At 34.0% G+C, this 15,875-nt stretch overlaps 2 protein-coding genes across 2 annotated transcripts; both read right to left on the reverse strand.

Annotated features, from left to right (window-relative positions):
• Positions 1–1,360: 1,360 nt before the first annotated feature.
• On the reverse strand, positions 1,361–9,901 carry LOC126689910 (uncharacterized protein At4g37920-like; the record flags this gene model as incomplete). Its single annotated transcript, XM_050385072.1, has 6 exons — positions 1,361–1,577; positions 1,697–1,884; positions 2,721–2,924; positions 4,966–5,071; positions 5,194–5,381; positions 9,752–9,901. Coding segments are annotated over 6 exons (1,053 nt in total), but the record flags the coding sequence as incomplete, so codon positions are not given.
• Positions 4,579–13,947, reverse strand: LOC126733008 (uncharacterized protein At4g37920-like). The gene is made up of 7 exons (XM_050436120.1): positions 13,593–13,947; positions 12,997–13,274; positions 12,491–12,656; positions 11,769–12,013; positions 10,720–10,907; positions 10,383–10,600; positions 4,579–4,853 (listed from the first exon to the last, which is right to left on the reverse strand). Exons 1-6 carry the CDS (start codon positions 13,834–13,836, stop codon positions 10,384–10,386), a joined length of 1,338 nt encoding a protein of 445 aa, XP_050292077.1. The 5' UTR covers positions 13,837–13,947; the 3' UTR covers positions 4,579–4,853; position 10,383.
• Between the last annotated feature and the right edge of the window lie 1,928 nt (positions 13,948–15,875).

Below are 15,875 nucleotides of genomic sequence, written 5' to 3' on the forward strand. Positions count from 1 at the left end.
TTTTCTTACTTTTTTTTTCTTTAGGGTTTAACTCTAATAATATTAATTCTTTTTAGAAAGAGAGGATAATCAAGGGTATGAATTAATTGCATTAAATTTTATTTTCTTTAATAAAATAACATTATTTATAGTTCATTGGTCAATGCAACCAAGTGTTTAATTTAATTAAGCAACTTATTTTTCTAAAAAAAGAAAAAAAGAAAAAAAAAAGAGCAACCTAATACATTGCACTTAAAGAATCGTACTTAAGTTCTACTTATTGTCTTTGACATTCTTGATTAGGTGCAATTCACTTTGTTTTTATCTTTTGACACACTTTGTTTTTAATTGTTGCTAGATAAACTCAATCTGTGCAAGGATGTCAATTTCAAATGGTTTTTTTTTCTATTTTTATTTTTTTATATATTTATAAATCTTATACCTATAATCATTAAAAGTAATTTTGATTAAATAATTAGTGCATCCCTTATAAAGTATTTATATATGAATTTAGCGGCATTATAGTATTTGTACTTTTTTTCAACTATATGGTACATATATATAAATATATATATATATATATATATATATATAAGTTGTCACTAATTAAGAAATGTCACGGGCTTGGGTGAAACTAACGTTTGATGTGGGCCGGAGCCTGAAGGCATTCAGATTGGGCCTAAATGGAGAGAATCGGCTTGGGACTTTTAATGGAGGGGGCTTATGTAGCTTTTAGTCTGAGATAGTATCTGATCCACATGGGTCTAAACCGGTCCAAAAACAAACCCCACTCAACCAATTAGGGCCTAAAGACAGTATCTATGGACCAAAGATAAAAAGCCTAGCCACCTCACCATCTTATCTTACCCTTATTTCTTTTAAGGCTCAAAATCCCCAGTAAATGTTATGCCTTACATGTCAAAATCACACGGTGGTGAGGTGGCTAGACAGTATCGATACTTAAAAAAAATGCTTAAATAACTTCATAAACTAATAGAGTTGGACAAAATAATTAGATTAACTCAGGAGCGAATAAACTAAATGAACTGAAATTGATCAAAATACTACGCTGATATGGCTTAAAGTAGAATAACAACATTAAATACTACACTTTAACTTTTAGATAACATAACAATATAGATGAGCAATCCTCAATTAAGTGTACCGCAACACATCAGCCCCCAATATCCCCTCTAGCTCCAGCTTTCACTTCTCCCTTACTCCCATTTTTCTCTCAATTTAGAAAAGTCTAAGAAAAAGAGAGAAACCTTCACACAACATTGACGATTTACAACTCAAAGCTTCAGAGCAAACTTGCAAATTCATCTGTAGAATGAATGTGACAGCTAACAGTAGTGCTGTGGATCAAAAGAGCAGCACCTCACAACTCCTCTGATTTAGTGGTCCCTTCTGTTTTAGAGTCTTGAAACCTGCTACTTTCCAAGTATTCTTCTTCTATAGTTTCCTTGAGGATGAACAACCTCTGTATAACCACAGGCTGAGTCAAGTGTTTGACTTCTCTAATGTCAGTGTCTTCCTTACTGAGATTGTAAGCATCAAGCATTATCTTAATCCATTTGTGCAGCTCTTTGGGAGTACTGCTTAGCAACAACAAAACATGATAAATCCAAGGATGTCATACTCTGAACATAAGCTGATTCTCAAATACCAACATAAGGGTACTATGGTAACCTAAAGAAGCAAGAAGCTCTCTTACGTGTAAAGTGCATTAGGGTCCTTGGCTTCATGTTCATCACCAGGAGAGAAACCAGTTGCCAATGCTGAGAATCGCTCTTCAGGATCAGTGATGTTCAGCAAATGCTTAAGTAGCTTTATTTCTTTTGGCGCAATGCTTCTAAGATTGCTCTTTGTTGCTTTATATAAACGATACATTATATCTTTGACCTGCAGTTACACATCTAAGATTAAACAATACAAAACAAGGAAAAACTTGGCATATAAAGGCATTTAAAAACATTGAAATGAAAGAAATTATACAAATCAAAGCTTGATTTCAAGTGTCAGGTTTTGTGGGATCCAGATATTTTCATGGGAGAATTAACAAACCATGCGATTGATGCCATTATAGTCTTTATTCATGGTAACTAAGCCTGTGAATTGTGCATAGATATCTGTCACATGATAACTAAACTGTTTTCAAGGACATATGTTGCACCATCAAATGAAATTATTCTAGTGTCTGCAAATAATGGCAATGCAAAACAAGGAATTTGGTTTGTCTATGAAACATAAACCAACCATTGAAGGGCTTTACTCTATTCAGGAATAATCTACACGATCAGTCTAAATAAGTTTAGGTATTTTTGCCATACAATGACATTGAAACGGAGGGTTAGACTACTTTACTACCTAAAGAGAATAACATTAAGTTCAGCAAGTTGTTGCTCATATGCATAGAGGGCAATCCCATGCAATCTAATGCATTTTTTAAGGAGATCTACAGTTTATAATCCTTTTTCTTGGTGTATAATCTATTTAACAAAACATACTCTTAAAGTTGAGACATACTTTAAATACCATCACAGCTGTAACCACAAATGTTGCATTATACTAAAATTATAAGGAATATATATTTTAGAACAAGGTTTACTTTGTGACTATTAAGGTCTCGTCCACCTTGCTTGTGCATTTTATGATGCATTAGCAAGTTAGGAAAGTGACCCCTGTGGTCCATCAAGGGGAATGTCCTCAATAAAAGGTTGCCATCCATTCATCCATACCTCATCTTTCAGAGTTGTGGATTCTTTTGAAGAAGCCCAAGCACTGTTTATCAACAAGATCAATGAGGAATCTAGTTCCTTTGCTTTGGCAAGGCTTTTAATCTTCTCACATGCCGCATCCACTGAAGGAGAGTCAAGGATATCATCAAATTTGGCCTGAGCAACCTCTAATGTATAATATAGTGATGTTTTAAAAAAATGAGTCTATAGCAATGTTTCAAAGGGTCTATAATGGCATTTGACAAATGCCACTATAGGCCCTTGGAAGAATAGGACCTATAGTGGCGTTTAACAGACGCCACTATAGGCACTTTTTTTTTTGGTTGGTTTTATTTATTTATTTATTTATTATTATTATTTTTTTAATCAGAGTTAGAGGAGAATTAAAAGACCTAGAGTGGCGTTTGAATTAAAAGACCTATAGTGGCATTTGTCAAACGCCACTATAGGCACTTTTTATTTCAATTTTTTTTTTGTTGGGTTTATTTTTAATAAGAGCTAGAGGAGAAAAAAGACCTATAGTGTCGTTTGATAAATGCCACTATAGGCCATTGTAAAAATAGGACCTATAATGGCATTTGTCAAACGCCAGTATAGGCATTTGTAAGAGTAGGACCTATAGTGACGTTTGTCAAACACCACTATAGGAACTTAAAAAAAAAAAAAGAGTTATACTGAAAAAAAGACCTATAGGCCCTTGTAAGAGTAGGACCTATAGTGGTGTTTGACAAACGCCACCATAGGCACCTTTTTTTTTTTTTTTTAAAAAAAAAAATTAGAGCTAGAGGAGAAAAAAAAGACCTATAGTGGCATTTGACAAACGCCACTATAGACCTTTGTAAGAGTAGGACCTTTAGTGGCATTTGTCAAACGGCACTATAGGCACTTTTTATTTCAATTTTTTTTTTTCTTTTCGGTTGGGTTTTTTTTTTTTTTTTTTTTTATTATTATTATTATTTAATAAGAGCTAGATGACAAAAGACCTATAATGTCGTTTGACAAACACCACTATAGGCCCTTGTGAGAGTAGGACCTATAGTGGCGTTAGGCATGTTTTATTTCTTTTTTTTTTCTTTTTCAATTGGTTTTTTTTTTTTTTTTTTAATAAGGACTAGAGGAGGGAAAAGACCTATAGTGGCATTTGACAAACGCCACTATAGCCTAGCATGAAAAAAAGAAAAAGAAAAAGAAAAAGAAAAAAAAAAAAAGAGAACGATAAGAAAAAGAATCCAGCAAAAAGAAAAAAAAAATTTAAAATAGGGGACCTATAGTGGCGTTTACCAAATGCCACTATAGGTCCAAAAAGTGCATATTCTACAATATTCCGTAATAATAATAATAATAATAATAAAAACAAATGGGTTCAGGCTTAAACAAATACTATGGCATATTCTACAATATTCCTAAAAATAAAAAATAAAAAAAAAACTAACTGAATGGGTTTCAGCGTAAACAAAACTATGGAATATGCAAGTGTGGAACTCGGCAATTTTTGAAAAAGTAAGGTACGGGTGCGGCAGTATACATTTACTAATAAATTATTAAATATATTTTTATTTCCAAATTATTAAATATATTTTCATATGATGGTAAATATATATCAATCTAAGAGCAATATTAACTACAAATAATTCAGTAATTTCAATTTAAGTTTTTTAACATACAAATAATTTGACAAATATATAATAAGTTAATAACTAAATAAGAAATCAACTCAAGTTTTTTTTTTTTTTTAAACATGTATTTCGGCCATTTTCTCGATCAATTTCGATTGTAATCAGTGCGACTCAGCCTAAATCGGCACTAAACTGACGCGACTCGGCTTGAATCGGCACGAATCAGCCCAAACAAAAAATACTACATTTTAACTTCTAGATATTATATTGACATAGATGAAGAATCCTCAATTAAGCGTACCACAACACATCAGCTCCCAACATCCCCTCCGGCTCCAGCTTCCACTTCTCCCTTACTCCCATTTTTCTCTCAATTTAGAAAAGTCTAAGAAAAAGATAGAAACTTTCACACAACATTGACGGTTTACAACTCAAAGCTTCAGAGCAAACTTGCAATTTCATTTGTAGAATGAATGTGATAGCTAACAGTAGTGCTGTGGATCAAAAAGAGCAGAACCTCACAACTCCTTTGATTTAGTGGCCCCTTTTGTTTTAGAGTCTTGAAACTTGCTAGATTCCAAGTATTCTTCTTCTATAGTTTCCTTGAGGATGAACAACCTCTGTATAACCACAGGCTGAGTCAAGTGTTTGACTTCTCTAATGTTAGTGTCTTCCTTACTGAGATTGTAAGCATCAAGCATTATCTTAATCCATTTGTGCAGCTCTTTGGGAGTACTGCTTAACAACAACAAAACATGATAAATCCAAATATGTCGTCATACTCTGAACAGAAGCAGATTCTCAAATACTAACATAGGGGTACTTCGGTAACCTAAAGAAGCAAGAAGCTCTCTTACGTGTAAAGAGCATTAGGGTCCTTTGCTTCGTGTTCATCACCCGGAGAGAAAGTAGTTGCCAATGCCAAGAACCGTTCTTCAGGATCAGTGATGTTCAGCAAATGCTTAAGTAGCTTTATTTCTTTTGGCGCAATGCTTCTAAGATTGCTCTTTGTTGCTTTATATAAACGATACATTATATCTTTGACCTGCAGTTACACATCTAAGATTAAACAATACAAAACAAGGAAAAACTTGGCATATAAAGGCATTTAAAAACATTGAAATGAAAGAAATTATACAAATCAAAGCTTGATTTCAAGTGTCAGGTTTTGTGGCGTTTGAATTAAAAGACCTATAGTGGCGTTTGTCAAACGCCACTATAGGCACTTTTTATTTCAAATTTTTTTTTTTTTGGGTTTATTTTTAATAAGAGCTAGAGGAGAAAAAAAAACCTATAGTGTCATTTGATAAATGCCACTATAGGCCATTGTAAAAATAGGACCTATAATGGCATTTGTCAAACGCTAGTATAGGCATTTGTAAGAGTAGGACCTATAGTGACGTTTGTCAAACACCACTATAGGCACTTAAAAAAAAAAAAAGAGTTATACAGAAAAAAAGACCTATAGGCCCTTGTAAGAGTAGGACCTATAGTGGTGTTTGACAAACGTCACCATAGGCACCCTTTTTTCTATAAAAAAAAAAAAAAAAAATTAGAGCTAGAGGAGAAAAAAAAAACCTATAGTGGCATTTGACAAATGCCACTATAGACCTTTGTAAGAGTAGGACTTTTAGTGGCATTTGTCAAACGCCACTATAGGCACTTTTTATTTCAAAATTTTTTTTTTCTTTTCGGTTGGGTTTTTTTTTTTTTTTTTTATTTATTTAATAAGAGCTAGATGACAAAAGACCTATAGTGTCGTTTGACAAACACCACTATAGGCCCTTGTGAGAGTAGGACCTAAACGCCACTATAGGCATGTTTTATTTCATTTTTTTTTCTTTTTCAATTGGTTTTTTTTTTTTTTTTAATAAGGACTAGAGGAGGGAAAAGACCTATAGTGGCATTTGACAAACGCCACAAATGCCACTATAGCCTAGCACGAAAAAAAGAAAAAAAGAAAAAAAAAAGAGAACGAGAAGAAAAAGAATCCAGCAAAAAGAAAAAAAAAATTAAAATAGGGGACCTATAGTGGCGTTTACCAAATGCCACTATAGGTCCAAAAAGTGCATAGTCTACAATATTCCCTAATAATAATAATAATAATAAAAACAAATGGGTTCAGGCTTAAACAAATACTATGGCATATTCTACAATATTCCTAAAAAAAAAAAAAAAGAAAACTAACTGAATGGGTTTCAGCGTAAACAAAACTATGGAATATGCGAGTGTGGGACTATGCAATTTTTGAAAAAGTAGGGTGCGGGTGCGGCAGGATACATTAACTAATAAATTATTAAATATATTTTTATTTCCAAATAATTAAATATATTTTCATATGATGGTAAATATATACCAATTTAAGAGCAATATTAACTACAAATAATTCAGTAATTTCAATTTAAGTTTTTTAACATACAAATAATTTGACAAATATATAATAAGTTAATAACTAAATAAGAAATCAACTCAAGTTTTTTTTTTTTTTAACATGTATTTCGGCCATTTTCTCGGTCAATTTCGATTGTAATCAGTGCGACTCAGCCTAAATCGGCACTGAACTGACGCGACTCGACTTGAACCGACACGAATCAGCCCAAACTAGCACGACTCAGCCTGAATTGGCCCGAATTGGCGCAAATCGGGAAAAAAAGAAGAAGAAAGAATGCGAATCGGAATGTCAAGTGCGAATTGACATGTTGTCGAGTGTTTGGTGCGAGTGCGGTGGCCTTAGAGCTGCACACATGCTTTCTAGGGTCTAGAACAGGACTGGCTAGGGGAGTTTGGTCTGGAACGGGACTAATTTTAGAGTGGCTAAAAAGCTAGAAAAGATTAAATTACCAATAGCTGTTGACTGTTTAAATGGCTAACAAGCTGGAAAATACGAGGGATAACCCAGTTATATTGTTATCTACTTGGATCAACAAGAACAAAACAATATTTTGGGTACTCCCAAGTAGGAGCAACAGCCTATTATGTGTTAATGTTGAAGAAAAAAAGCAATTCTAGAGAGATTTAGGGAATTTTATTATAAACTGTGATAAAGATTACAATGAATTCATGCTATTTTTACAATCTGAATAGACTGACAAACTCTAACAAACTTAGTGCCAATTACTCTGATCTAACAAACTTTCTAGTGCACCAGTAGATTAAGAACAAGTGGCCTTCCACTTTATTTGATCCTGTCACTAACTAATTACATTATGCTACACAGTTTTGGGTTTTAGTTCCTGACTACATGTCGTTTTGGTCTGAGTTGATTTCATAATTGCATTAGCTTGAAATGTATCTGTTTGATTTGTGTTAGATATCTTTACAAACGCATGCTAAAGCGTTGTGATAGTAGTAGGTGCAAAATTCAACACAAGTGAGTCTCTTGAAATCATACTAGACTGTCCAATTTTTTATTGTAAAGGTGTTTTTGGCCTCAGATAAGTGGGGTAGGATTGCATTTGTAGCAAAATGATACAAGGCAATCCACTTTTTGTAGGCTGACTCATAGTTGCTCAGTACAAGCAACAAGGACAAGAAAGTAGCAAACCTAATAAGAGTCAATGCCTAAATCACTAATTTCTAGGGAGTAATAATGACATCACTATATGAGTGTTTTTTGACCCTTAGATCTAATAGTAATTAGTGGTCTATAAAATGTGTACCTCTTGTGAAGTTACATCAGGTGTAACTTGAACCCATCTCATATATATATATATATATATATATCTCAGAACAGCGTCTTTTAGTAGTTTTTCTTTTTATTTTTTAAACAAAACGGCGTTGTTTCACTTAGTTGTTGTTGTTGTTTTTTTTTTTTTTTTTTTTAAAGGCAAAAATGCAAAATTGACCCTTTAACTTTCACATTTTTTCATTTCAGTCCTTTAACTTTCAGTTTTTTCATTTCAGTCCTCTAATTTTCAACTTTTGTCAATATAGGACTCCGTTAGAACTCAGTTAGTGGCTGCCATTAGAACTCCTGAAACGATGCCGTTTTGCATTTTTTTTTTTTTTTTTAATTCGGAATTAAAATAAAATAAGAAAAATCTGAGAAAAAAAAATTAAGGGTCATCGTTCCCTTTCCCCTAAAATCAAAACAAAGATCTGAAGAACACCGGCTTACATAAATTGCAAGCTAGGGAAGTAGTAGCATAAGAAGAAGGTGACGGCAATTGCATAATTGCATTGCATATGTTCGTCAAAATTCCTGAGAGAAAGAAAGAACAGAACACGAGACAAGACGACATGGGCAAGAGAGGAGGAGGAGGTTTCAGGAACAAGAAATCAGCGCAAAAGTTGTCATCTTCAAATGGGTTTCACAATCCAATCTCATTGAGAGAAGAGATCACTAGAAAAAAGAAAACAAAAGGAGGCAACTCTATCAATTCCAAGTCCATGTTAAAGCTTGAGCATTTGCAAAAGCTTGCAACGTGGGCTAGTGGGGAGGCCACTATTCCTTCTTTGGGTACTACTAATAAGGTAGCTGGTGATTTCAATCCTCACTCCTCAACTTACTCTCTCTCTCTCTCTCTCAAACTGACCCCCAAATTTACACGGTTAGGGATCTAAGTGTTCTTCAGATCTTTGTTTTGATTTCAGGGGAAGGGGAATAACGACCCTTAATGTTTTTTTTTTTTTTTTAATTTTCTTTTAATTCCGAATTAAAAAAAAAATGCAAAATGGTATCCTTTTAGGAGTTCTAACGGCAGCTACTAACTGAGTTCTAATGGAGTCCTGTATTGACAAAAATTGAAAGTTAGAGGACTGAAATGAAAAAAATATGAAAGTTAGAGGGTCAATTTTGCATTTTTGCCAAAAAAAAAAAAAATGAAAATGGTGTTGTTTTGTGCACAACCCTAACCCTAACTCCCTAGGTATAAATTTGTTATTTTCTCAAACCTTCCTCCTTAACTCTCTTAGTCTCTCTTTCACCTCTCAGCTTTGCTGGGTGATGGCTCTCCACTCTCCTTGAGTCATTGTCTGATGTTTCTCTCTCTCACCGCCTTGCTACCGCCAGCCACTACACCGATAACTCCATGTCTCCACTTTCCATCTCTCACCTTGCCATTTTAAAGATTCTATCTCTCACTTTGAGTCCAACTATCCAAGTCCATCTATGAACTATGATCTATCTAACGTTTTTTGTTCTTGGCATTTTTAGCAATTTGATTTTTGGCATCTGTGAACTATACCTTTTACTCATGCTTTCGTTTATTTATTTATTTCCTATTGTGATGCACTACCTGGTCAAATTGGATAAAATTCCTCTATATATATATATATATATTTTTATATAGAAACTAAATTAACCTATAAAATCTGGTTGAAAAATCTCATCTTTCTTTGCTTTTCCTAAACTTCTTTGAGCAACAAAAACAAAGCATGATTGCAAATATATTAAAGATAAAGACGTTGTTCTACCTTCTTCACTTTTCTTCCTCGTGAAATCAATTTTTGCTTCATAGTAGGGTCGCCTTCTGCATCTACCCACGAACGACACTGATTGTAGAAGGTTTCCCTATACTTTTGCCACTCCTCCCTGAACACCAAATACTTCCTCCATTCCTTTGATTGTAATCAAACTAATTAGGCGTGTGGAAGTTGCGTTCATATCTATATCACCTTGACTATGTAAGGTAAAAAAAATATATAAAAAATAAAAAATAAAAAATCTAAATATATAAACTAATCAGGCGTGGAGAATAGACTGAATGAACTAAAATAGATTGAAATACTATGCTGATATGGCTCAACAAAAACATAACAACAAAAAATACTACATTTTAACTTCTAGATATTACATTGACATAGATGAAGAATCCTCAATTAAGCATACCACAACACATCAACTCCCAACATCCCCTCCGGCTCCAGCTTCCACTTCTCCCTTACTCCCATTTTTCTCTCAATTTAGAAAAGTCTAAGAAAAAGATAGAAACTTTCACACAACATTGACGGTTTACAACTCAAAGCTTCAGAGCAAACTTGCTATTTCATTTGTAGAATGAATGTGATAGCTAACAGTAGTGCTGTGGATCAAAAAGAGCAGCACCTCACAACTCCTCTGATTTAGTGGCCCCTTCTGTTTTAGAGTCTTGAAACTTGCTAGATTCCAAGTATTCTTCTTCTATAGTTTCCTTGAGGATGAACAACCTCTGTATAACCACAGGCTGAGTCAAGTGTTTGACTTCTCTAATGTCAGTGTCTTCCTTACTAAGATTGTAAGCATCAAGCATGATCTTAATCCATTTGTGCAGCTCTTTGGGAGTACTGCTTAACAACAACAAAACATGATAAATCCAAATATGTCATACTCTGAACAAAAGTAGATTCTCAGATACTAACATAAGGGTACTTCGGTAACCTAAAGAAGCAAGAAGCTCTCTTACGTGTAAAGAGCATTAGGGTCCTTTGCTTCATGTTCATCACCCGGAGAGAAAGCAGTTGCCAATGCCGAGAATCGCTCTTCAGGATCAGTGATGTTCAGCAAATGCTTAAGTAGCTTTATTTCTTTTGGCGCAATGCTCCTAAGACTGCTCTTTGTTGCCTTATATAAACGATACATTATATCTTTGACCTGCAGTTACACTTCTAAGATTAAACAATACAAAACAAGGAAAATTTTGGCAAATAAAGGCATATAAAAACATTGCAATGAAAGAAATTATACAAATCAAAGCTTGATTTCAAGAGTCAGGTTTTGTGGGGTAGATGTTTTCATGGGAGAATTAACAACTCTAGTAATCAATCTGAACCATCGAACCATGTGATTGATGCCGTTATAGTCTTTATTCATGGTAACTAAGCCTGTGAATTGTGCATAGATATCTGTCACATGATAATTGCAAGTTTATCTGTTTTCAAGGACATATGTTGCACCATGAAATGAAATTATTCCAGTGTGTGCAAATAATGGCAACGCAAAACAAAGAATTTGGTTAGTCTATGAAACATAAACCAACCTTTGAAGGGCTCTACTCTATTCAGGAATAATCTACATGATCAGTTTAAATAAGTTTAAGTATTTTTGCCATACAATGACAGTGAAACGGGAGGTTAGACTACTTGACTCCCTAAAGAGAAAAACATTAAGTTCAGCAAGTTGTTGCTCATATGCATAAAGGGAAATCCCATGCAATCTAATGCATTTTTTAAGGAGATCTACAGTTTATAGTCCTTTTTCTTGGTGTATAATCCATTTAACAAACTCTTAAAGTTGAGACATACTTTAAATACCATCACAGCTGTAACCACAAATGTTGCATTATACTAAAATTATATGGAATATATATTTTAGAACAAGGTTTACTTTGTGACAATTAAGATTTCGTCCTCCTTGCTTGTGCATTTTATGATGCATTAGCAAGTTAGGAAGTGACCCCTCTGGTCCATCAAGGGGAATATCCTCAATAAAAGGTTGCCATCCATTCATCCATACCTCATCTTTCATAGTTGTGGATTCTTTTGCAGAAGCCCAAGCACTGTTTATCAACAAGATCAATGAGGAATCTAGTTCCTTTGCTTTGGCAAGGCTTTTAATCTTCTCACATGCCGCATCCACTGAAGGAGAGTCAAGGATATCATCAAATTTGGCCTGAGCAACCTCTAATGTATCCACATAATCCAGCGTATTATCATAAGCACTGACAGCAGACAAGCATCTGGCCCCCAGTCTTGCCACGGCTGTCAAAAAAAAAAAATTAGTAAATATAGAGCAATGTTATAAGAGAGACAAGACCAAGCTATACACAAATCAACCTTCTTTTTATTTTATCAGGTTAAAATGTCGTGAACAATCAATACAGACTTATTTTAGGCCAGATGAAGGTGATTTTGGATTAGCTTTTTCACTTGCTTATGTATAGTTTTTTAAAAACTCACATTTTTTAGGTACAACTGTACTCTTGCTAACTTTAAATAAAAAAAGAAATAAAATTTCGGCAAAAAAGCTAATCCAAACGCATACAAATCAAAATCTCAGTTAGTTATTGCTCATTTTCACTCTTGTAACCTCAGGGTAATTCATACTGGACTTTGCCTTAGCTTCTATAAACCTCCTACTGTTTGATTCAAGTGGAGGCTTACTCACTAGTCATATGATATGCAATCGAGCCAACTAGCCATTAATTACAATAAATTCATCCAAATATTAAAAGTTACCATCACGGTCCTCCAGACTGTCGTGAGTCTCCGACAGTAGAGTGAGGTAGCGAAAAAATTCCCCTGTGAAGTCTTTGCGCCGCCGTGCAACAATGGCATTAATGTCAGTTGGGCTGTCTTGGATCTCCTTCAGAAGTTCACTATGACCTTCCATTTCATCATCAATCTGCAATGCTTACCCCTGATGAAACAGAACAGGAAGATACCACTAAAACTACACAAATATATGTATATTCAATTGAACAACCATTTGTTTGTTTGTTGAGAAAGGTAGCAAAATTAACAAAAGTAAAGGCTTAAACCTGAAATTTAATTGCTTGTGTTTCGCTACCTGGTCAAATTGGATAAAATTCCTCAATTTTTTTTTTTTTTTGTTATATAGAAACTAAATTAACCTATAAAATCTGGTTGAAAAATCTCGTCTTTTTTTGCTTTTCCTAAACTTCTTTGAGCAACAAAAACAAAGCATGATTGCAAATATATGAAAGACAAAGACATTGTTCTACCTTCTTCACTTTTCTTCCTAGTGAAATCAATTTTTGCTTCATAGTAGGGTCGCCTTCTGCATCTGCCCGTGAACGACACCGATTGTAGAAGGTTTCCCTATACTTTTCCCACTCCTCCCTGAACACCAAATACTTCCTCCATTCCTTTGATTGTGGCTTCTCCTTCAGAAAGACCTCAATAATCTTATCAATGAATTGAGTTAAAGTATAACCCTCAGCAACCTCAACCTCTACCTGCTCTTGCACTTGAGCAGTGGCTGTATCACTGGCTTGAACACCTGAACATCATTTTTTTTTTGGCTTTTTCTATGAGAGACCCCAAAAAAATGAACTACAAATAGCAATTAAGAACCACCCATAAAACCCCTTATACACAAAACGCTAACATTAGTCTTTAACCTTTCGTCAGTTGCCCAATAAACATTGGAAAGTACTAAGTAGTCAATCATTGATTTTTTATGCATTATGTTGTTTTTGTTTACAATAAAGCCATAAAATTGACAAAGAAAAGTAAACCCAATTCTCAGAAATTTAAAAAGAAAGAAAGTGAGAGCAAAAAAGCACAGCAAATAAATAAAGAAAGTAAAAAAACTCACTGGTTGTGCTTGTGGAGTTGAGATGGGCAGTGTGGGATTTGAAGCTGTGAGTTGTAATACTTCTCCTTTTGTAGCTGGAGTTGGAGTTAGAGGTGTGTTTGGAGAGTGGGAAAAGAGAGGTTGGAGTTGGGGATAGGAATTCAGTGAAAGGGAAGGAATTTATGATATGGGTGTTGTTGAAGAAAGAGGGTTTGGGTGCGAGTGAAAGCTCCAATCCCAGAAAGTTGCTCATGCTCCCGCTCATGGTTGATGTACAGTACAGCTGCTTTGCTTGGACTAGCTATGAAGCTTGTAGATAACAATTACCAAATGTTATTCGTAGTTCATACTGAAACTTTCAACAATGTAGAAGAAATGTCTCAATTCGTCGTCGTTTAGAATACAAAAATTTTGTTTATTTATTTATTTATTTTTTTTTTAGAATAAAAATTTACTTAAAGATATCAGTTTATATAGTAATATTTGTTAGGGTAAATTCCATAAACCTCCCCTGAGGTTTGAGGAAATACCAAACACGTCCAACAGTTGTTAAAAATGACCAATTTGCTCCTAAAATGCAAATGGCGTGTGACGCCGTTTAAGCACCGTATATCAAACTATATTATGTAATTTCTTTCTTCTTCCCGAATCACACAGAAAATCTCTCCTTCACGCCCAAAAAATCTCTCTCTTTTTCTTCACGTCAAAAAATATCTCTCTCAAGCTCAAGTCTGAAATTTCAGACTCGGGACCAACAACTCCTCCACCGGAATGGTTTCAAAGCCAGTTTAACCACAAATCTCAAGCTATACTCCGCCGTTAAAAGCTTTGTGGTTGGGTTGCGAATCACGATGAATTGTAGATGGCGATTGCTGGGTCACGATGAGTGGAGACGGCGGTTCCAAGGTCAGTTCGGTGAGCTGCCGTTGTGGGTATGGGTATTTTTTTTTTTAATTTTTTGATTTGGGTTCTGTTTGGTTCTGAGGTGTGATGTTTGATAGTTGGAACGGTTTGGGTTCGAGGAAGATGTGTGGGTAGTGATGGGTGGTGCCGTGGTGGACAGGGGTTGCTGGGTCACACGATGCTCGACGGTGGGTCTTTTTTTTTTTTTTTTTTTTTTTTTTTTTTTTTTTTTTAAATAATTTGGGTTTTGTTTGGGTTTGAGGTGTGAATAATGTGATGTTTGATGGTGGGAGTGGTTTGGGTTTGAAATCGATGGGTGGGTAGTGATGGGTGGTACCGTGGTGGCCGGCGGTTGCTTGGTCACACAATGCTCACCAATGGGTCTGGGTTTTGTTTTGAATTTTTTTTTTTTTTTTTGATCTGGTTGAGCTGATCTATGTTTGATTGCCTTGTGTGATATTGGATCTAATTGGGTTGATCTTGGTTTGATGGAGGGAGGATTTTTGTTTTTGGAATGTAATGTAAATTTTTATTTTTCCAAATGAGAATGTATGGTTTTGATTTGAAAAATGGGTACTAGCTGAGTGATTTTTTTTTCTGTAATCTTTCTCAAAATACATGTGGTTTGAGCTTTCAGAGAGAAGCGTTTATGTTATGGCGTGAAGAAGAAAGTGAACAGAGAACATGGAAAAAAATCGTTTGGAGAGAGTAACGGCAGTACACGCCGTCTACTTTTTAGGAGTAAATTGGTCATTTTCAACAATTGTTGGATGTGTTTGGTATTTCCTCAAACCTCAGGGGAGGTTTCTGGAATTTACCCTATTTGTTAATATTTTAGTAATATTTTATGTCAGATTTAAATTTGATACTGGTAGTTTATTATTTGTTTACTTCAGCAGTAGTTTTGATAAATCAATTATGTTTCATTAGCGGAATAATTATTGGTTTATATTGTAATAGTAATGTGATCCACGTTTGTATAAAGTGTACAATATTATATATATCTGCATAAAAAGGTATAATATTGTACACAATTATTTAGTTTATAATATAAATATGAATAGTACAATGTAAATTAATAATTTTCTTTTTAATAATTAGTGAATAAACTATGATATTGTTATATGTTTTGTTTATTATGTTCACTTAGGTTTCATATTTTTTATTTATATTATAAAAGTTATGATATAAAAAATACATTTGAAAGAAAGAACTCTATGTTTATTTGGATTATTTTAGTCAAATTTTCAATTCTTACTAATTTAATATATTTATTTATATTTTAAATAATTATAAAATTAATTATGATATTATCATATTTCTACTTCGGTTCGATTTTAGTTTGACCTTAAAAATTTTAAATTTCTTTTTTTAATGTTCATTAAACAGTCCAAGTTTCAA

The sequence above is a fragment of the Quercus robur genome, chromosome 6 (assembly GCF_932294415.1).
Source record: "Quercus robur chromosome 6, dhQueRobu3.1, whole genome shotgun sequence".
Lineage (NCBI taxonomy): Eukaryota > Viridiplantae > Streptophyta > Magnoliopsida > Fagales > Fagaceae > Quercus > Quercus robur.

Coding starts and splice junctions, on each gene's coding strand:
- LOC126733008 (XM_050436120.1), bottom strand. CDS start 13,836: ATGAGCGGGAGCATGAGCAACTTTCTGGGATTGGAGCTTTCACTCGCA. Junction 13,275..13,592: donor CAACTCCACAAGCACAACCA/GTGAGTTTTTTT, acceptor AATGATGTTCAG/GTGTTCAAGCCAGTGATACA. Junction 10,908..11,768: donor CCACAACTATGAAAGATGAG/GTATGGATGAAT, acceptor GTGTAACTGCAG/GTCAAAGATATAATGTATCG.